We start from the raw sequence: 22,139 nt of genomic DNA, 5'->3' as shown, positions 1-22,139 counted from the left end.
GCAACACATCCTGTAGAATTCTATCCGCGATATTTTATCTCTGCAATCAGAACAAATATCAGGAACCAAAAAGTCGTATTGAAAAATACAACTTTTTAACCGTCTGGCCCCAAAATGGCAACCAGGCATTCAGTTTTGGCGACTATAACCTCGATTTAAGGAGCCGTTTGGCGCCTAACTTGCATATCTCAGTTTCTAACACTGCTTAACCCTACCAGCCTCAATGGCTATTAGCCGCCATTGCTTTGCAGTCTTATTTTATTTTATTTATTACAATGGTATACCAGCACCTTTAACAAACTACCATTCCCAGCATTCTTTGGGGGGGGGGGAATTCATGACTGTTAAAAGTGATGTAAGAGTGATTTAAATGAGTGTTATGATGTTATCTCAGGGGATACCCAACAGAGACCTAGACTTCCCTTTGAGCTGCTTTAACCCTAAGCAACCACATCAACAGAACATGAACAAGTTGTTCCTGTCTCTGTCTCTGCTGAGAAACTGGGAGTTGGGAGGAATTAGGGACCCCTCTTGGCGGTCCAGGGGCAGAGCTGATATTCTGCAGTTTCATACGCGTGTGGTTCAATTTCCCCGAAATCAACTTTTTCAGAAAAAGTCAGAAACCACAGTTTCAATCTTTCAAGAGGATCAGAAACCAAGTTCAGGAAACAGCTTTGATGGCAAGAATCACTGGAAGTAGAGATATTTATTAAGCAGACCTCCCTCGAGAAAAAAGAGGCGATACGTCGGAGGAAAGAACACACAACCGCCACACCCAATCAGCGGCCAGAAAACCCGCACCGCGATCCGGTCTGCTGCCTTGGAACAATCTGTCCCAGATCTTCCGGCACCTATCTGCGGGCAGGGGCTCTGCGTCGATAACATCTGCAGAGCAGGCAAAAATTCAACAGGTGCTGGTTTCTGGACGGTTGAAACAAAAAGTGGTTGTGGGGTGCTCCCAACAGATTTCTCCAGATTAGGCGAATGGGCTGTTGCATTATTATTATGAATCATTATCGTTATTTATATTTCACCTATTCGTTCTAGAAGCTCAAGGAAGTGTACATGGTTCTCTCTTCCCACAACAACCCTGTTAGGTAGGTTAGGGTGAGAGTGAGGGACTGGTCCAAGGTCAACCAGTGAGCTTCATAGTTGAGTGGGGAATTGAACCCAGGTCTCCCAGGCCACAGCCCAACACTCTAAGCCAGGGGTCAGCAACCTCTGTCATCCGTGGGCCCGTCCACCATCCCTCAGACCATGTGGTGGGCTGGACTATATATATATATTTTTTTGGGGGGGGAATGAATAAATTCCTATGCCCCACAAGTAACCCAGAGATGCGTTTTAAATAAAAGCACACATTCTTCTCATGTAAAAACACCAGGCAGGCCCCACAAATAACCCAGAGATGCATTTTAAATAAAAGGACACATTCTACTCATGTAAAAACACGCTGACTCCCGGACCGCGCACGGGCTGGATTGAGAAGGGGATCAGGCCGCATCTGGCCCATGGGCCTTAGGTTGCCTACCCCTGCTCTAACCGCTACACTACGTCGGCAAGTGCAGCTCAGCGTAGAGAGATGTGCAGTGTTGCATGCTGGGACACAAAATCCTAATTTCGCATATATAGGCTAATAGTGGCTGAGCTGGTGGTAGCTGACTGGGAACAAGACTTTGGGGTTGCAGTGGATTGCTCAGTTAAGTTATTGACCCAGTGTGTGGCAGCTGAGAAAAGGTATATCCCATGTTAGGGATGGTTTTTCAGCACTTTGCAGCAAAAACCCTGTGTTTTGCAACACCCCACAAACCGAGCAACTGATATCTCAAACCCAGGGTTCGTAGTTGACGCCCCCAAACCCAAGAGCGTCCAAAGTTTGGCAAGAGTTTTGCAGTGGAAACCCCCTTTTTTCAGCACCCCACAAATGGAGCAATTGATATTAAAACCGCAGGTTCTGGCTATCACCCCAAAACCCACCGTTGTCCAATTCGCTCCAAACAGCCGTCGGTTTGCCACCATCTTGGATGGCTTTAAAAGCGGATAACATTGATGGAGGAAAGGGGCTACCAGCCACAAAGGCAGCATTCTCTGAATATCAGTTGGTGCAAATCGCAAGTGGGGACAGCGCTGTTGCACTCAGATTTTGCTTGTGGGTTTCCCATTGGGACATCTTTGTGCTCGCTGCGAAAACAGGATGCTGGACTAGGCCTGATCCTGCTGGGCTGTTATGGCCTGAGATTTCTCAGAACGCAAGTTGCATCAATGCCTGGAAGAGACGACCTGTTGAAATCCTTCCTGTCTTAACCTAGAAGGGCTGAGAGCTCAGCTGCCCGTTTTGCACAGGGAATCAGGTCCATATCTGCCGGGGCTGCCTGGAACAACCCCTCTTTGAAGATGAAAGAGCTGGTGCACGATTGCTTGGAAAGGAGTCCTGCAGGGTTCAACGGGGCCTTTCTTCCCAGCAGGAGTGCTCAGCCGGAGAAACCTTCTTCCAGGAAGGACCACAAGAATAAACACCCTCCCCTTTCCTTCTCAAATGATCTATCACTCCGCATCTCCCTGGGCTTTTTGATAAGCCGTTTCCACCCAAAAAGGGCTTTCGTTAGAATTCAATATGGTGACAGCTATCTGGAACTGATACCATGCACAGCAGTTGATAAAGGACTTTTGCATTCCAGATCTGCCCATTCTTTGTAACCGGTCGAGGGGGAAGCTGGTTTTCTGCAGTCTCTTTTACCAGAGGTGCCTCTTGGGAAACAGTTCTTCAGAAAAGCGCCCATTTGCATTGGAACAAATCAGAAGGGCTGCTCAAAAAACATGTCTCTGGAAAGAGATTTCCGCCTGCAGCTGGATTTCTGGTTTGTTTCAGTGGCCACTAATCTCAAGGACAGAAGCTGAGGATGTGCCTCCCCCCAACAGCTTCTCCTTGCACACAAAAAGGGTCATCAGTAGGGAGCAAGCCTATGGAGAGGAGCGCTGCTGTTCACCTGTGATGTTACTGGCGCTAGCCAATAGGTCCTTACAAAACTCTATGACAGCCCAAATAAATTATGCTATTATGTTGGGTGCAAAGGTGGGGGGTGTTTGGGGAGGGTGCAATGGCATCTTTTAGCCAACGCAACACGTTGTTCTTAAAAAGAAACAGATCCAGATTCCTCAGAATGGTTGAGTAACTTGCTGCCCAGTTGTTTGCATTGTAAACAAACCATCTTCCTTGGAAACATCGAGGGCAACGGAGGGCATCTGAGGTCAACTCCCCAAAAAGAGATGGGTGTATTCCTGCGCCTCTTGGTTTGAAGATCCGCAAATGGCACCCCATAAGAAAAGATAACGACAAGAGCAAGCTATGCTAAAATCCTGGATGTTCTCCCTTTTATAAGGGCACCTTTCAATTTCTGCTGCTGGCAGGGAGGGTCTAACGGTGGCAGGCAGTTGTGAATCTTAGCACCCAGCTCTGAATGGTGTGAATCTTAGCACCCAGCTCTTTGACCGAGGGTGTGTTTATTTATTTGAAGCACCAAACACACGCAAATGTGAGCTCTTTAGCCAAAAAGCCCTCCCAGAGACGCTTATGTAAGATCAGTTGAAAACAAGACGAGACTCTGCCTTCAGGAATACAATCTAAAAGGCACAGCATGAAAGGAAAAAAGGGAGGGGGAGGGAAGAGGAAAAGCAGCCAAACCAGGCATTGCTTTTTAAAGTTGAGTTGAGTGAGTTCTTATTAAGCAGCCAGGATGGAAACAGTTCAAGGAGAGGGGGAGCTGAAAGCTGATGCTATGGACTTCTTTTCGCCTCTTGCTGCAGTCCGAAGGGAACGAACAGCTGCTGCCAGGTGTTAACATCTCTGCTGTTAAATGCCGCCTCTGAAATCTTCGTTTGTCCTCTCGGGAGCTCAGGCGGAAAGCAAAAGCGAAACCATTGCAGAGATTGAACGAAAGCACATGCTTTCTGGGAACTGCAAAGTGCCAGCTGTAAACAGATATGAACCGTCTGCTGAGCACAGGGCACATTAATAGGAAACGACCTTTGGTAGTTGGGGGGGGGGCAGAGGGCTCAGCATATGGAGGTGCTTTATGCAAGGTCAGGAGACCGGCCAAGTTACCCACCCCCAAGACGGAGGGCAAATGAAGGTGCAGATTTGCACAATGTTTGCACAAGTCGACATGCAGTGCGTCTTGCGTGGAAGGCTGCCAGCAGGTGACCCGTCGACCTGCTTAGTTCACTATACAGATGCAAGCTGCTGGTGGGCAATGTCAAACCCTCCTTGGAGATCTTTCTTTTTAAACCAGCAGTGGGGAATCTTAGGCTTGAGGACCTAAATGTGTAGGGAAGCCCAGGCGTCTCTTACTTGCCTGCAGTAAGGGTGGTATGAATTTGTCTTTCTCTATAGATGTGATTCCCTATGCATATAACAACAACAACAGTTTTATTATTTGTACCCCACCCATCTGACTGGTTTGCCCCAGCCATTCTGGACCGCTTCCAACAAATTATAAAACCATAGTAAAACATTCAACACTACCCAACAGAGGGCTACCTTCAGATGTCTTCTGAAAGTCAAAAAGTTCTTTATCTCCTTGACATACATATGTATGTATGTATGTATGTATGTATGTATAAATAAATAAATAAATTTACTACTACTACCACTGAGAAGGCCCTCTGCTTGGTTCCCTGTAACCTCACTTCTCACAGGGAGGGAACTGCCAGAAGGCCCTCGGTGCTGGACCTCAGTGTCGGGGCTGAAAGATGGGGGTGGAGACGCTCCTTCAGGTGTACAGGGCCAAAGCTGTTTAGGGCTTTAAAGGTCAGCACCAACACTTTGAATTGTGCTCAGAAACGTACTGGGAGCCAATGTAGATCCTTCCGGACCGATGTTATATGCTGCCAGAGGTCACTTCCAGTCACCAGTCTAGCTGCCACATTCTGAATTAGTTGTAGTTTCTCAGTCACCTTCAAAGGTAGCTCCATAGTATGAGAACTGAAAAACAGCTTTCCTCCAAAATTCACTATTACATGGATTTTGCAATAGAGTCGTCCCCCCCCCCGCCCAAAAATGTTTTCAAAAATGAATATATTGGGGATAGTGTGCATTAAAATAAAGATATTAGGTTTAAAACACACACACACAACACCATGCAAAACATGCATTCTATTCGGGGGAATTGCTTGCCAAAATGCGTGCATTATGTCAAAAATGCACATAAAATTGTGTTTATTTGGAGAAATTTACACTAAATGCAGAAGGAATTTTGCAAGGTTTTTAATATTATAGATTTCTGCAACACATGGAGAAGTGAATTTAAGATTGGGAGCATGAGAAACTGAGAGAGCACAAATCGAGAGATTCTTCCATCAATAGTCATAGGACTAAAAACATCTGGGCGGTGGGGCATTTTGGAAATGTAAATCCATCAGGGAGGAAATTGCACCCCTTGCCTCCATGCCAGCCCCCCACTGGCCAGGATGCCTCCCTTTAGCTTACAAAACAAGAAACGTTGATTAAGAGAGTTTTGAGCCTCTCACCTGCTGGCTGGGGGCAGGATCTGCATTCAGAGCTTGGGCTCTGAGCCCTGGGCCGTTCCTCAGCCAGATAAGCGATAGATCAGGTAAATCAAGCCTTCAATTTCGGTCAAGCTGATTCAGATAAGTTGATTGACTCAGCAAGTGTCGCAAAGGACAATTACGAGATGGGGGAGTCCCCTGCAAAAATACCTAAGAGGGTGAAACTCGATGGCACCTGGGAAGAGCTTAGATCCCATGACTCAGATGCCAGGATCGTGCCTATGCCCCGAGGTTTTCCCCTCTTTTCCCCGAGATTTTGACATGTTCCTTATAGACATTCCAGCTCAGCTATTTCCTATGCCCTGCCCAGTATCTTATCCCGTTGCCAGAAGTTTTGAAAAGTCCCACTCGCTTATCAACTCACCTGTTTTTGCCTTGCCTTCCTCCCATTCGCTGTTTGCTGTTTTTCCTATCCTCTTCCACCGGTGCAACGATGCCACGCATTTCTTTTCTTTTTTAAAGATTTTCTTGATTTACAAAAGTGTTTGCAATGTCTCTCTCTCGTATTTTTCCCCCCATGTGACATTTTTACAAATCAGTTTCATTTGTTGAGACATTAGGAAGAAAAGGGGGAAAGAGATGGAGGGGGGAAGATGGGTGGGTGGGGGTCGGGTGGCGATGTTTCTATTATGTTTCGTGTATGTAGGGTTTGGTGTCAGCGTTGCTTGTGCAGGTTCTCTGCTGTTCGCTTGTGTTCCTTTGGTGGTGAGAGAGGTTGGGGTTAGCCTAGGGCATGGGTGTCAAACACAAGGCCCGCAGGCCGAATCCGGCCCGCCAGACCTCGTCATGTGGCCCGTGTAGCCAGCCGCCAGCCTTCACCTTTTATTCTCGTTTTTTTTTTGGACACAAGAAAGCCGCCTCTTCAGCGCATGCGCGGCAGCCTACAAGCCGGAGAACGTCTGCCCTCTAGCGGCGCCGGCCGTTCTACACAGGAAACCTCCACTTTACATGCATTCCTACAGATACAAGCGGCCCTTTGAGGGTGACTAAACTGCTGATGCGGCCCCCGATGAATTTGAGTTTGACACCCCTGGCCTAGGGTGTGGTTGTTCATTTGTGGCTGGCTGTGGTGATCTTTGTTTTCGTGTGTGAGTGGGGTGGGTGGGTGTTTTGAATCAGGTTAGCCATATTGATTTGTATGCTGTTGGTGGATTTTTGTCGTTGTCTTGTTGGACTGTGTATGTGATAAAGGGGAGCCATACCGGGGTGAAGGCGTCTTCTTCTATTTGTCCCCGTGTCAGTTTCAGTTTATTGGTTATTTTTCCTAGTAGGGCTGTTTCCCATACTATTTGGTACCATTGGTCCATGCTTACTCCTGACAGGTCTCTCCAGTGTCTGGCTACGATGCTTCTGGCTGCTGAAAGTCATGCCACGCATTTCTGAACATCCGTCGCCCAATGCTCTACGTCAGCCTTTCCAGCTCAAGGGCCATAGACCCTTCCGGGGGCCACACAGAAGAGGTGGGTGGGGGTCGAAGTTGGGTGCAGTAACCAATAATGTAAATTGCATAGCAGGCTAAGTTTCTACTCCACACCCTGCTCCCTGCCCTCTATTCAGGCAAGCAAGAGTCATTATCAGAGCTCAAGGAACCATTCCAGCCAGGAAAATCCGCTAGGAGAGAATGGGAAGCAAGGATGGTGAGGGGTGTGGGCTGGGGAGAGGGTTGTGGCCTGGAGAACAGTGGTGTAGAGGTCCACAGGTGTGGGGGCTCAAAGTTCCATTATCATTTTTTTTAATAGAATATTTATTAAGATTTCACAAAAACATAAATACAAAAATACATAAAAAAAGAAAAACAAAAAACAAAAAGATAAGAAAAAATTAAAAACAAATCCATATTTTATAACTTTAAACTCATTAGCTTGTTTCCTTGACCTCCTCACACCTCCCCTTTTTGTAATCCCATTTACACAATCAAATCAGCAAATCCTTGCCCTCTTTCATTTATCTTAACTCTATATCTTAACATATTATAACTCCGATAACAATTCCTTTTTGCTAATGCCACTTATTTTTAATCCAACATCATTTTAACATTCATTAATTTTACAGTGTTTCTGCAAGTAGTCTTTAAATTTCTTCCAGTCCTCTTCCACCAACTCTTCTCCCAGGTCTCGGATTCTGCCAGTCATTTCCGCCACCCATTATCATTTTTGCATCAGTGTCCCTGCCTCCAGCATCCGAGAGCATAGAAGAAGAAGAAGAGGAGGAGGAGGAGTTTGGATTTGATATCCCGCTTTATCACTACCCTAAGGAGTCTCAAAGCGGCTAACACTCTCCTTTCCCTTCCTCCCCCACAACAAACACTCTGTGAGGTGAGTGGGGCTGAGAGACTTCAGAGAAGTGGGACTGGCCCAAGGTCACCCAGCAGCTGCATGTGGAGGAGCGGGGAAGCGAACCCGGTTCACCAGATTACGAGTCCACCGCTCTTAACCACTACACCACACTGGCTCTCAAAGGGGAGGCTTTAAGCCATTGAGAAGTATCCCGACAATCAGGGTGAATAGAGGCGAGTCAGTCACTGAGGATGGGCTCCTAGGGTCACTGTGGAGAAGGAGTTTGTTCAAGCATTTAGGAACACTTAAAAACACAAAATGCTTCAAGTTTCAAGAGAATGGCATGCAAGTTCTGCTATGGACCATGAAGTTTCACAGAAGGCACAAATCACTCCGATAGATGTTGAAACGCACCAAGTCATTTGACCATGTTCTTCTTGAGGATTAGATCGATACTGGCTGCCGCAAAATTCCTCCCAGAGGCAGTCAGAATCAGAAATCAACATGTACAGGCTAAAGTAGGGCGGCCATACATCCAGATTTTCCCGGACATTGCCGGGATTTTAATGGCGGAATTGACAACCGGGGGAAATTTCCGAAAGGCGGCACCTTGTCTTGGATCTTAGGCAGGTCAATAGAAAAATCACAGGTTTGTTTGTTTTTTTGCTCAACAATTTTGGGATTTGTCTAAAAAAAAACTTTTGGGGGTGTCCTGGTTTTTACTTTTTGAAATATGGCAACCCTAGGCTTATGCTCCTCTGTCAGCTGGTTAGGCCACTCTTGCACCTTAATAACTGCTGATATATACTATTGAATGAATGAATTGCTGTACTGTGTATTTTGGGTCTATGGACTGCAATCAAACTGTGTGTGAGAGAGAGAGAGAGGGAGGGAGCGAGAGAGAAAGAGAAAGAGAGAGAAAAAAGATCTAGCTGAAAGGCAAGACATGAAAATGTGCATGAGTCAAGCGTCCATAATTATTATTATTGCATAACTGTATAATTATAACAGCACTAAATAATCTTAGAAGGGACCCATCACTTCTGAATTTAGTACCACACTACTTGGGTTTCATGACGCAGAGGCAAGGGAAAGCTGAGTGCAGTCGGACGTGCACACTGGACTTTAAGGAAGCTGGTTTCAAAAAGCTTGAGGAGCTACTGGGAGAGATCTCATGGTCAGAAACACCCAAAAAGATGGGGGTCAAAGATGGATGAGAGTTTCTTGAAGGTGGACTATTGAAGGCCCAATTGCAGACAATACCAACAAGAAAGAAAAGCGGGAGGCATCTAAGGAAACCGATATGGCTTGCAGATGAGCTGAGATTTAAGAATGGCAGGTATAAGAAATGGAAGAAAGGGGAAATCACAAAGGAGGAGTAGACACAAGTAGCCAACAGTTGCAGGGAGAAAGTCAGCAAGGCTATAGCTCAGAATGAGCTCAGGCTTGCAAGAGAGGTTAGAAATACAGTGGTACCTCGGGTTACAGACGCTTCAGGTTACAGACGCTTCAGGTTACAGACTCCGCTAACCCAGAAATAATACCTCGGGTTAAAAACTTTGCTTCAGGATGAGAACAGAAATCGTGCTCTCACGGTCTGCAGCAGGAGGCCCCATTAGCTAAAGCGGTGCTTCTGGTTAAGAACAGTTTCAGGTTAAGAACGGACCTCCAGAATGAATTAAGTTCTTAACCTGAGGTACCACTGTAATAACAACAGGTTTCTTTGGCTACGTTCAAAGCAAGAGGAAGAACAAAGTGGTAGGTCCTGTGCGTGGAGAAGATGGATAAGTGCTACTGCGGGACAGAGAACACCTACCTTTGCCTTTGCCTTCACCCAAAAGCAGTGCTCAACCTGGTGATAACAGAATAAATGATGCAAGGAGCCCAAGGTAAGGAAAAATAGTGAGGGGACAGGATGGGACGGACACCTGGCTACTTTAAATGAATTTAGATCTCCAGGGCCTGATGAGCTGCATCCAGGCTAAAAAGAGCTTGCAGATGTAATCTCAGAGCTTCTGCCTCTAATCTTTGAGAATTATTGGAGAACAGGTGAGGTGCCTGCAGATGTTATCTTCAAAAGGGGGGGGAGAGAAGACCCAGGTTACTGCTGACCAGTCAACTTGACGCTGCTGCCAGGAAAAATCCTAAAACAGATAATTAAACAGAGGTTGGAAGGCCATCTGTCAGGGATGCTTTCCTTGAGATTCCTGCAAGGAGTTGGGCTACAATTTTATGATTTTATGCTACTGAGCTTGAGGTTCCCCACTCAATGCCTTTCTCTCATTTTCTCTTCTAGGATTCAAGGCAGCATGTTCTGCGAATGACTGGCCTCACTTCTCATCTGCTGAAGCACATTTCCTCCCATCTAAACTCTCTTAGCAGAAACACTTTCAATCTCAGTTTCTGCTTGGCACACCTGATCACAACGGACACGGTGTCTGTCTACTTCTGAGCATTTTATGGGTACTGAGATGTTCTTACTCTCTTAACAGGATCTGTGATGCAGCTGTTCGCCGATTCGCTTTTCCCAGCAAGGTATCTGATGGTCAGATCAAACTGTTCAAAGGAGCTGGCAAGTGGTTAGGCTTCCAAAGATGGAAAGTGCTATTCTGGACCATATACACTAGTTACACACAGGCCGTGCTATGGGACACCCAGGAAATAATTCTCAGGTGTTTTGCTTCATTGGAGCCACACTGCTGCGCCAGACCCTCTTTTCTATAAGCCCAGGGAGGCAGCCCTCCTTCTGCACGCAGAGAAGTCAAGTTCTGTGGCCTGCGGCAGTAACAGAAAGTGCGAACTGCAACACAAAGCTGCAGCGAACCCTCACCTTCTCCTTTTTGCCCCTTGTTTCATTACCGACTCCACGGTTTGGGTTTTGTTTCTCAGCGGCTTAGTGCTTGCACCACCAGCGGCCAACACTCGCTTTCTGAGTTGGCTATTAGAGGGACTGACATCCAGATTTAGATATTAGGTTTTCGTTGCATAACTTGTCACACAGGAGAACTATGTGGGGCATTCAGGTCACCCGGTCAATGAACACCGTGCTGCTAAGTCCTTTGCTCCCGATTTTTCTTCTCTAAGCAAAGCTCACAGATTTACAAGCCTATCTGGGCATCCTTATGGACTAGGAACTTGCTTCTAAAGAAGAAGAAGAAGCCGATTTGCTTAGGCTGCTAAAATAGCAAAACACCCTTTGTCTGCATTTGATAAGTGGCCGAACACACAGCTCATGCTGTCAGGTCACCCGCTGCCCTAGAAAGTGTTGCTTTTTCAGCAGGACTAAGAATAATACAGTGGTACCTCGGGTTACAGATGCTTCAGGTTACAGACTCCGCTAACCCAGAAATATTACCTCGGGTTAAGAACTTTGCTTCAGGATGAGAACAGAAATTGTGCTCCAGCGGCGCGGCAGCAGCAGGAGGCCCCATTAGCTAAAGTGGTGCTTCAGGTTAAGAACAGTTTCAGGTTAAGAACAGACCTTCGGAACGAATTAAGTACTTAACCCGAGGTAGTAAAGATAAAGGTAAAGGTAAAGGGACCCCTGACCATTAGGTCCAGTCGTGGCCGACTCTGGGGTTGTGGTGCTCATCTCGCTTTACTGGCCAAGAGAGCCGACGTACAGCTTCTGGATCATGTGGCCAGCATGACTAAGCCGTTTCTGGCCAACCAGAGCAGCGCACAGAAACGCCGTTTACCTTCCCGCCCGAGCGGTACCTATTTATCTACTTGCACTTTGATGTGCTTTTGAACTGCCCGAGGTATCACTTTCGAACTTAACCCGAGGTACCACTGTACAAACATTCTCCCACCCCTGACAGACATATCACTGGTACCAAATCATATGGGAAACAGCCTTGCTAAATAATCTAATCAACAGACTGAAACTGATACGGGCACATATAAAAGAAGATTCCTTCACCCCGGTGTGGCTCCCTTTTATTGCATACATAGCCTGACAGGAGAACAACAAGGACCCACTGAAAACATACAAATCAATTTGGCTAAATTGACCCAACAATCTCTCCCCTCTCTCACATGCAAACAACTCTCACTGCAGTCAAATAAAGACAACTGGCAGTGCCCTTGCCTGCAACCTCTCTCACTGCCAAGGAAAAATAATGCATGAATACATAGGTGCTGGGGCCCTGGGTGCCCAAGCACCCACAAAATTCCCCATGAAGGGGCCGGGCACCCACAAATTGCAGCACCAGGGCCATGCACGCTGCCTGGCACCCATGGCCCCGGTCACCCACAGTCGTGGGACCAAGCTGGCCCTCCTGCATGAACAGAAAGAGAGAAAAAATTAAGAACAGACATATAATGACATTTGTCAGCAGGGACTGATATGATAGTTTTGAATGGCTCAAAGCTTTCCAAGAATCTGCAGTTCTGAGCATAAATTGACCTGGTTTCTCTTTCCTTTTCTTTGCCTCTGTCTAGTTTCTTGGATCTATATTGGATTTATGGGGTCCTTAGTTCTGAAGAACAGAAAGTGATGCATGAGTGGCACAATTAGACAGCAAGGGGCAGATCTCCCCCCCTTTCCACTAAGCAGAAAGTCGCCCTGTCCTTTTTTAGTGGCGGTTAATAATTGCTTTTCTGGATCAAATGCAGCAGTCTGATTTCCAAAAAACCCTCAGCCAGATAGGAAGCCAGCAAACGGGATGTCGTGGCAACATCACTTCCCTGTGGCTTGTCCCCAACACCTGGTGTTCAGAGGTAGACTGCCACTGGAGGCAGAGGTTCCATTCTCGGATGTCTTTGTTAATAGCTGCTCATTGATCCAAAACCCATGGAAGCATCTGCGGTTCATTGAGAACAACAGAAAAAGGGCCCTGTTGGTGGAAACAAGGGCTCCATCACACAACCTGTTTCTTGGGCCTTCATCCTTCACAAAACTTATACACGGAAGTGAGAATGGGGAGCACTGAATCCAATTTATTTGCAGGGAACGAGCATCATCCCGTTAACTATCCATTCATATTACACTTTTCCTTGTCACTTTCCTAACAGCAAGAAGCCCAGTTTCGTTCATAACGCTGATTTGCTGCACTAGGAAAATGGAACATGTAAAAATCCATGTTAATCGCACCAACCTAAGTTGCTTAACCACTGATCCTAGGGTTTGCCGATCAGAAGGTCAGCAGTTTGAATCCCTGCGACGGGGTGAGCTCCCGTTGCTCGGTCCCTGCTGCTGCAGTGGCGTAGCGTGGGGGTGCAGGGGGGGCCGGCCGCACCAGGCGCAACATCTGGGGGTTAGGGGGCACAAATCGATGGGTTAGGGGGCGCAAATCCATGGGTTAGGGGGCGCAAATTACTTGCCTTGCCCCGGATGCTGACAACCCATGCTACGCCACTGTGCTGTTGCCAACCTAGCATGTCAAAGTGCAAGTAGATAAATAGGTACCTCTTTGGCGGGAAGGTAAACAGCGTTTCCGTGTGCTGCTCTGGTTTCGCCAGAAGCGGCTTAGTCATGCTGGCCACGTGACCCGGAAAAACTGTGTGCAGAGAAACGCCGGCTCCCTTGGCCAGTAAAGTGAGATGAGCGCCACAACCCCAGAGTTGTTCATGACTGAACTTAACTGTCAGGGGTCCTTTACCTTTTTAAGTTTCCAGTGTGTGCCTAAGACAACTGGATGGTGTCTTGTACGCTTTCTTCTGGCAACTCCTGCACCCCAGCTGGGGCCAAATCCATTGCTCTGCTTTCCTCTGCTGCTGCCTGCCATCGGTGAGGCCGAGAGGGGGGTCTTGTCCTGGGGGCACCCTAAGAGCTCCAGACACACTGCCCAGGCTTGTGCCCCAGGCAGGTCACTTCGGTGCTGCTAACACAGTCGTTTGGCTTCACCCTTGGAGGCACACTCCATTGTCTCTCGAGACAGACAGATGCTGACCACAAGGTCTATAAATGTCTACTTGTCAAGTGGAAATAGAAAGGATTACCAACTAAGGAGGAATGGCTTATGAAATGGATGGAATATGCTGTAATGGCGAAATTAGCTGCCAAATTAAGAGGGCATAATGACAAAGTGTTTAAGGAAGAATGCAGATGGATTACCCACCCAATTATCACCAACATATGAAGTCGCAGGCAGGATTTGAAATATAAGCAGTTGATTAATGAAAGATTTAACATTAGCGTGGTTTAGATAATAAAAGTGCATGCTGTGGTCTAAACCACCGAGTCTCTTGGGCTTGCTGATCGGAAGGTCGGCGGTTCGAATCTGCGCAACAGGGCGAGCTCCTGTTGCTCTGCCCCAGCTCCTGCCAACCTAGCAGTTCGAAAGCATGCCAACGCAAGTAGATAAATGGGTACTGCTGTGGTGGAAAGGTAAACGATGTTTCTGTGCACTCTAGCTTCCGTCACAGTATCCCGTTGCTCCAGAAATGGTTTAGCCATGCTGTCCACATGACCCGGAAAGCTGTCTGCAGACACACCGGCTCCCTCGGCCTGAAAGTGGAGATGAGCGCCACACCCCACAGTCAAACTCGACTGTGCTTAACCGTTCAGGGGGTCCTTTACCTTTTATATGTTATAAAACAGCTGATAAAAAGGAGCAAAAATGTCAGGAAAGGTGGGATGGGATATCAAGAAAATTGTATGCTTAAAAAAATTGTACATGATGAGAAATGCTTTGAAATATTGTTGGAGACCTAATAAAAACGCTATGAGAAAGATATATAAAGTGCTACTAGTCCTCATGAGGGCTACCTTGAGGATCCCGGGCGGCCTGCTTCTGAATCCCAGCCCAGCAGAATTGATGGTCCACTTTGGGCCATGAAGACAACAGACTCCTCTCATTGTCTTGCACATCACTTGCTCAGAGGCGGGTTTTGCCAGGCGTTAGTAATCTCAGGCCATTTATATTATTAATCACTAGCCTGGTGATATTTTATTATGAACAAATTGGCTTGTGCTTTTCTAGAAACCATCCTGGAGTAGTTTTCTCTTCAAGGACAACAACAACAACACACACGTATTTTGAAAGGACCTCTATGCATGTGCAAAGTACATTTCCTCTTGCTCCTTGAAAACTGCAGAGAAGTCCTTCCCTAACCGGGAGAACTTCCAGATTCAAGCAGAAAGCTGCCTTCTGCACGAGACCCCCCTTTTATAGAAATTAAAAACAATCTCTTTCCATAACATTTTTTTAAAAAGTACTGTAGATTAAATTTATTTATTGAACATTCGTCCTCCTGGTTTGCTTACATGGAGGTCAGATGGTGCCTCTCTTTATTCATAGAATTGGAAGGGACTCTGAGGATCATCTCAGTCCAACCCAAATATGCAGCTGTCCCATAGGGGAATCAAACCTGCAACCTTGACATTTTCTGCATCGCATTCTAACCAACTGAGCTATCATCCATCTAGGCCACCATTCATTTCTCCTGCACATTTCAGTGCATTTCTATGACACTTCCCCGGCGCAAGCTTCCCTGGGAGGAACGGCTGCAGCTCTCTGAATGCAAGGAATGCACTCTGCACGTGCTCAGAGCCCCTCTCAACCTGTTTCTATGCCGCACAACCGCAGAAAGATGCGCACGGGCGCTTGGCGTCGCTGAAAACGCCCTCTATTTATAACCCGGGGAGCCCAAACCCGGAGTAGGTTTTACTCGGGAGCAAGTCCCCCTCTCGGCCAGGAGAACCTGTTCCCTCTACTGAGGGCTGCAGTCGCAGCTCGGACCCCCCTAATAAACAAACACGACAAATCCACCCGGGCCATGTCTCGCCGAGTGCAACGGGGATTACTCCCGAGTAAGTGCGCACCTCTCTGGGGACGGGAAAGGGCTGCGGGGATTCGCGCGTGCCATGGACCGGTGCCATGCCGGAGGTGCCAGCCCGCTTGCAGCAGCTTCTCCGCGGAGGTGAGGGAACGCACTCTGCACAAGCTCAGGAGCCCTCGCGCCGGATCCCGAATTCTGGGCTGGGCGCGCCGGGGAGAAACAGGAGTGGGGGGTGGCGCATATGAGCCAACTCTGTCAATGGGCATTGCCATTCAAATAGTGCGATATGCGATCGATTGTGTGGGGCAGGGCTTACCTGCCCTGCTCCCCCCTCCAAATTTCCTTAAGGTTTGCACCTCTGGGGTTGCAGGCAGGGCCGGATTTAGGTTTGGGGAGGCCCTAAGCTAGTGAAGGTTATGGGGCCCTTTATATATGTCCAGCTGCCCTTTGTCAACAACAGATTGCCGCTGTTTTTTGCGTTGAATATATGCTATATATGGCAATTTATGGACCTAATGGGTCCATAATAGAGTGCGTTCCTTGCATTTGCCACTGTTTCTGTATGCAGGTTTTGTTTTGTTTTCTTATCTTATATTTTGGAAAGGTACATCCACTTCTTTTTTTCCTTTAATTTTTTTGGGCCCCCCCAAGAGAGTGGGGCGCTAAACTATAGCTTGTTTAGCTTATCCGTAAACCCGGCACTTGCAGGTAAAGGTGCGTTGCAAGCCGTGCCCCGGCCCCCTGCGCGCAGCGAGCGAAGGGGCGCAGAGCGCGCGTCCGCGCCCCCTCCGGCTCCCTCCTCTCCAGAGGCGCCTTTGATGTGGCCAGGACGGAAAGCGAAAGTGTTCGGCGAAGAGGCGCAGGCACGTGTTTTCGCAGAACCGAGGGAGGGAGGGAGGGAGGGAGGGAGGGCGGTGCTAGCACCGAGGAGGAGGGAGGGAGGCGGGTTAAAAAGCCATCAGCTGCGGCGATCAGGAGAGACGGCCGCGGCCTCGACAGGAACAGCAGCCTCGGTCCCGCGCAGCAGCGCCCCTCGACGTGGCTTCGCGGCGGCCCGAGCGGATGATGCGGCTGCCGAGCTCCGGCAGGGCAGCAGCAGCTCCGAGCGGAGGCGGTGCCACGGCCGGGCGCTGGAAGGCGACAGCAGCGGCGGCGGCGGCGACGGCCACCCTTTTCAGGAGTGCCGGTCCCCTCGGGTTAAGAAGCAGCGGCGCGTCCCCGAGGTAAGGCAGACGCTCCGGGTTGCGCCAGGTAGAGATGCCGATTCTCTCCCCCAACCTCCGGGGGGGCGGGCGAGCGGGGGAGGCAGAGCAGGATTCTGGAGCCATTTTGGTGCGGGGAGGGTGAAGTTAGGAGCCGGGGTATTTTAGGGAGCGGGCACAAAAAAAAGAGAAAATAAATAAAAAGCAGAGCTGCTTTGCCTGGAAGGAAACGCGCCCCCCTCCCCAAAGCGCAGGATTGCAGTTTGGAGAGGGGAAAAAACCAGGCGCACTTAAAAAACCACACACACACAAAAACCCCAACGCGAAACGGATCGCAGCGACCTTTAGCAAATGTGGAGCGGAGCAGCCGCGGAGATCTGGAGCGCAGCTTCAAAAGGCGCCGCCTTGAAACGTCTCTCTTTCGGTCGCCTCTCTTGCGTTAGGGTGACGGCTTTGAAACGCAAGCGGCCCGCGGTGCCTCCCAGACGGGGAGGTTGGTGGGGAAAAGAGAGAGAGAGAGAGAGAGAGAGGACTTTTGGAGAGGGCGCCTTCGTTTGTATTTATGAAAACGAAGCTCTTCCCCAACTGCTTTTCCCTTTCCTTTGCCCCTTCGCCTGAAGATTTCCTTGTTTAGGAAGCTTTTGCCAAACTTCTGGAGAAGTCTTATTGCAGATTTAATAAAGTGTGGGTAGATATAGCCCGCTCCTTTCAGCCTACCCCCCTCCCTCCCCAAAACCCTTAAAATTCTGGAGAAACAGGCTGTACCTCATCCTCTGTATGTAAATGAACTATATGGCAGTTAAATGTTGTCTTCCAAACTTGTCCAGAAAAGGATTAGTATTTGAGTTACAGTGATGTACCTGTCATGCATAAGAACCACCTACTGCAGTATAATCTGTCCGTGTTTGCCTTGCCCCAAATATTCCCTGTGCCCTCTTTCAAAGGCAAGGCCTTTTACAGATTTATTGCAATGCTATATAATAAAATAAAACCACACAGGCCGTTTCCAGGAGCAAAGTAGCAAGCTTTTGAGTCACACAGGGCTCCTCTGTGGGCAGGTTAAGGGAAGCAAGCTTTGGAGTCGCACAAGGCTCTTTGGAGAAGAAAGAATGTTGCAGAATTGGAGGGCATGGATGGGAGACCTTCGTGGTAGCATCATACCACATGGTCCAGATCGCTTTTCTTGTGATAGCATGTTGGGTGCCGAAAAGTGAGGTGGAGAGGGTTGAGATAATTCTTTTCCTGCTCCATCCTATTTGAGCCTACGGTGGTCCCGGCAACCAGCTGCCAACTCAGCACCTTGTCAGATCAGTCATTTCCCGTTCGTGAGGTCCCGTAAAATTTTCATGACTCCTAATATTATTCATCGCTGCCTGGCAGTGGTAGTTGCTGACACCGGTCTTGCAGCGAGATCCGAATCCTGCACTTTATGGAGCCTTTACAGATGCCAGCTGTTGCTTCCCCTCAATTGGAAGCAATTAGAGAGTCTGTGTCACGTTGCGGACGACTCAGAATCTGACCGGCTGCAGACCTCCAGGCGTACCTGGGAGGCTCGATTTCTAAGAATGCATTGTGCATTCTCAGTGACGTGCCAACCGAGATCTATAAACTGACCGGGGGGGGGGGAATAAATCCTAAAATCTATGTTTGCCAGGAAGGTCAAGGCAGGTGAAGGAGATGTATCGACCCATGAGCTGTCAGGGGTTAGTGAATGCTGGGGGCTAGGAACTCATCCCTGGCAGTTACGAGCAGTTTCGGCTGGGGAAAGGCTTTGCCTACCTCCCCACTGGTGGATGCTGAAGATATATCAATAATAGGAAGCCATTTAAACCGGACCACTTAAAGTGCAAGCAATTCTTCTTTTTAAAAAAGAGAGAGAGAGTCTAAGAGCAAGTGGAATAATGCTTTACAAGTTCACAGGGGTTGATTTGTGTGTGCATGGGGAGATTATAGCCTTAAGATCCCATGAGATTGGGGGGGGGGCTGCGAAGCAGGAGGGAGGGGAAGAGCACTTCTCCTAGAGGGCGATCTAGGATTACTCAGTGATTTGGCAAGCAGGCAAACCACACGCTATTATTATTTTTGGTTTGCACAAAGGAATCTATTCATATTGGCAAGCTGTGTTCTGCTCTGGGGGATTTGATCCCAAACTGGAGAAATCCCACTCTTTCCTGAGTTCCCATGCTTTGAAACACAGAAGTGGAGCACCCTTTGCTGACCTGGGGGCTTCCAGATGTTTGGGGCTAGCAACCCCCCACCAGCCTCAGCCAGCAGAGCAGTGCGGATGGGAGATGCGCTGCAGAAACATCTGGAGGGGGGAGTCCCAGGCCGGCAAAGGCTGCTGCAAGAGCAGAAATGGTGGGGCATGATCCGCAGGGACATTTCTCTTGCACAACTCCACATTTATTCCTGCGTTGCAGGGGGTTGGACTAGATGACCCTGGGGTGTCCTTCCAACAATTACATGATTCTAACTCCCCTCCCCGCTGCAGCATACAGCTGCCCCAGTAAGCCACAGCCTCTTCTTCTAGAGCAGCCTTTCTCAACCTGTGGGTCCCCAGATGTTGTTGAACTACAACTCCCATCACCCCTAGCTAGCAAGGCCAGAGCTCAGGGATGATGGGAATTGTAGTCCAACAACATCTGGGGACCCACAGGTTGAGAACTGCTGTTCTAGAGCCCTGCATTTATTCATTCAGAAAGAGACATATATAAAATTATCTGAAAACTCCTCCTCCTTCTCTTCATAAACATTCAGAGCAAAACCAAAGGGGGTCTGGAAAAAAAAAGGGGAGAGCGTGGACTGCATCATCTTACTACGGTGGGGCAGGAGGGGTCAAATGATTTACTCGGAAGTGACACCTTTTTTTGTGTGGGGTGAGTTTGTTCCTGGACGGAGAGCAGCCTCGGAGATAAATTCTAGCGCTGTGTAAGTAACAGCGCTATCGGGTTTAATCAACTGATGGGAAAGGCGGGCTTCTGAACTGGCGGTTCCCATCAGCGGGCCTCTGATGCATTCTGCGGCTGAGGAGAGGAAACCACTTGCGAGCATGTGTAAACGTTACTTAGCCTGGTGCTCGTTTTTTCCCTTTTCAAACGAGAGAGAGAGAGAGAGAGAGAGAGAGAGAGAGAGAGAGAGAGAGAGGGAGAGGGAGGGAGGGAGAGAGAGAGGGACATGAATGAGCTCGCTCAGACCTGAGTGTTGTCTTTACTTAGGGCAGATCAGCCAAAGCATTGTGGTTTTTCTCAAGAGGCTGTTCCTTCCTGGTAGACCTTCTCCTGATTTGTGGCTTCTTTCTTTTGCCTTGCAGGAGAGCCCCATTGCAGTAGCGCTTCCCAGGCCCCGGAGGCTATGGAAGACCACACCGGCGGGCCAAGTCTGTAGGATGGTAGCACATAGCAGCGTCACGCCTGAGAATGGGATCGCCACAGGCCTGAGGTGTCGACTTGAGCCCCCGCTGCGGGACGCCCTGCAAGCCCGAGTCCCTCACGCTCTCGGCTGTGCCAGCTCCGCGCCCCGGGACACCCACTTCCACACCTTTCGCTCGCAGGCGGACTTCAGCACCATCATTCGCACCAGCGCCTTGCTGGATGAGTGCGGGTTTTATTGGGGACCGTTGTCGGTCAACGCGGCCCATGAGAAACTCAAAGGCGAGCCGCTGGGGACCTTCCTCATCCGGGACAGCCGGCAGAAGAACTGTTTCTTCACCATTAGCGTTAAGACTGCCACGGGTCCCACGAGCATCCGCGTGGTCTTCCAGGCTGGCCGCTTCAGCCTGGACGGCAGCAAAGAGGTGTTTGACTGTCTCTTCCAACTGTTGGAGCATTATGTCAGCTCCCCGCGGAAAGCCCTGGTCGCCCCGCTGCGCAAGGAGCGCATGCGGTCCTTGCAGGAACTGTGTCGGAAAAACATCGTGGCGACGTACGGTAGAGAGAACTTAAGGCGCATTCCTCTCAACCCGGTCTTAAAGGATTATTTGGAATCGTTCCCTTTCAAGTTGTAAGGGGCTTGCATTAAATCGGCCAGTGCAGCTGGGAGAAGGCGACGACGGGAGAGGAAACCGAGTCCCCAGAGGTCGCTCTCGTCTGTTGCCGCTTTTAAAATAGCGCGCAGCTATGACCTTGAGGGCCGGGCGGAAGCGATCCGCTCGCTCCCGGAGAGCCCTGTTCAGGGCGAAGAGGCGGTTTTGACGGAAAGCTTGGAATGGCTTTGGCGCAGTGACTGTTGCAATGTGCGGATTGCAGCGACGCAGGCAGACGTCGGGATTTTTGGAAACGTGTCAGTCGTGAACGTATCTTATTTTTGTAGCAGTTCTACTGTATGTGGAGGTGGGGTGGAACTTGGAACACTTGACTTCTAATGTTTACATAACTCATAACTGAAAAACTGTTTGCACAAAGCGAGGCTACGGGAAAGTCTTGACAATAATGTTTTCTGCTGGGCAGAACGTGCTGTTATTTTATATCTATTTTTTTAAACGGGGTAATAAACCTTATTCTAAAAGTTTTTGCAAAAAAACCCAGAACTCTAGTCTCTTTGTGGGCTCCGGATATTTAGTTTTTGCAAGGCCACAGATTTGGGGAACTTTTGGTCCTCCCATTGTCGCTGAGTTAGTTTCCTTCAGCCTTAACCAGCGTGACCAATGGCCGGGAATGTTGGGAGCTGTAATTCAACAACATCTGGGGACCAGAGGTTCTCGTGGGCTTCATTATCTGCTTCTGACTTCATTTGTGACTTGCCTTTGGGCACAGAGCAATACCCCCCTCCTGGAGATCATATCAAGTCACTTACTTGAGAGCTGCATGTTAAAGCAGCATAATACATTGATCTCCGAAAAGAACAATCCCCGGGATGTAGCTCAGTTGGTAGAGTGTGAGCCTCTTAATCTCCGGGTTGTGTGTTTGAGCCCCATGCTGGGCAAAAGATCCTGTGTTACATGGGTTTGGGGCTAGGTGACCCTTGGGGGTTCCCTTCTAACTCAACCATTACCTATGATTCTATAATAAGGTCCACTGACTCTGCATGGGGGCGTTAGAAAGCTGCCAAAGGCCTTTTCTGAAAGTTGAAATTGGGCCTAGCCAACTGGATCTTGTCCAAGTCCCTGGAGATAAGGCCCTGCTCATGGATAACAAAAATCCTAGAGAGAGAAGGGACCTCCCAGGTAATCTAGTCTACTGGTCTTCAGTTCATGGACTGGGATCCATAAGTAGGTCCAAGGTGGTTTAACAGGAGCAACAGTGAACCAGGAGCACTGCCACCATGGAAATAGATGGCAAGAGATAAAGAAATGGGTCCCCAAATGCATGTTTGGGTCAACAGTGGGTCCTGAAAATCCCTCATCTAGTTCAACCCGCAACCAATGCTTGAAAGC

General features: G+C 48.7%; 1 protein-coding gene across 1 annotated transcript; it reads left to right on the top strand.

Annotated features, from left to right (window-relative positions):
• Window positions 1–16,548: 16,548 nt before the first annotated feature.
• On the top strand, window positions 16,549–21,286 carry SOCS1 (suppressor of cytokine signaling 1). The gene is made up of 2 exons (XM_081887358.1): window positions 16,549–16,789; window positions 20,079–21,286. Exon 2 carries the CDS (start codon window positions 20,154–20,156, stop codon window positions 20,769–20,771), a length of 618 nt encoding a protein of 205 aa, XP_081743484.1. The 5' UTR covers window positions 16,549–16,789; window positions 20,079–20,153; the 3' UTR covers window positions 20,772–21,286.
• Window positions 21,287–22,139: the final 853 nt, after the last annotated feature.

Source organism: Podarcis melisellensis (assembly GCF_964234715.1).
Source record: "Podarcis melisellensis genome assembly, chromosome: 14".
In the NCBI taxonomy this organism is placed as follows: domain Eukaryota; kingdom Metazoa; phylum Chordata; class Lepidosauria; order Squamata; family Lacertidae; genus Podarcis; species Podarcis melisellensis.
The sequence above is the reverse complement of the archived record's forward strand: the minus strand, read 5'-3'. Positions and strand labels throughout refer to the sequence as shown.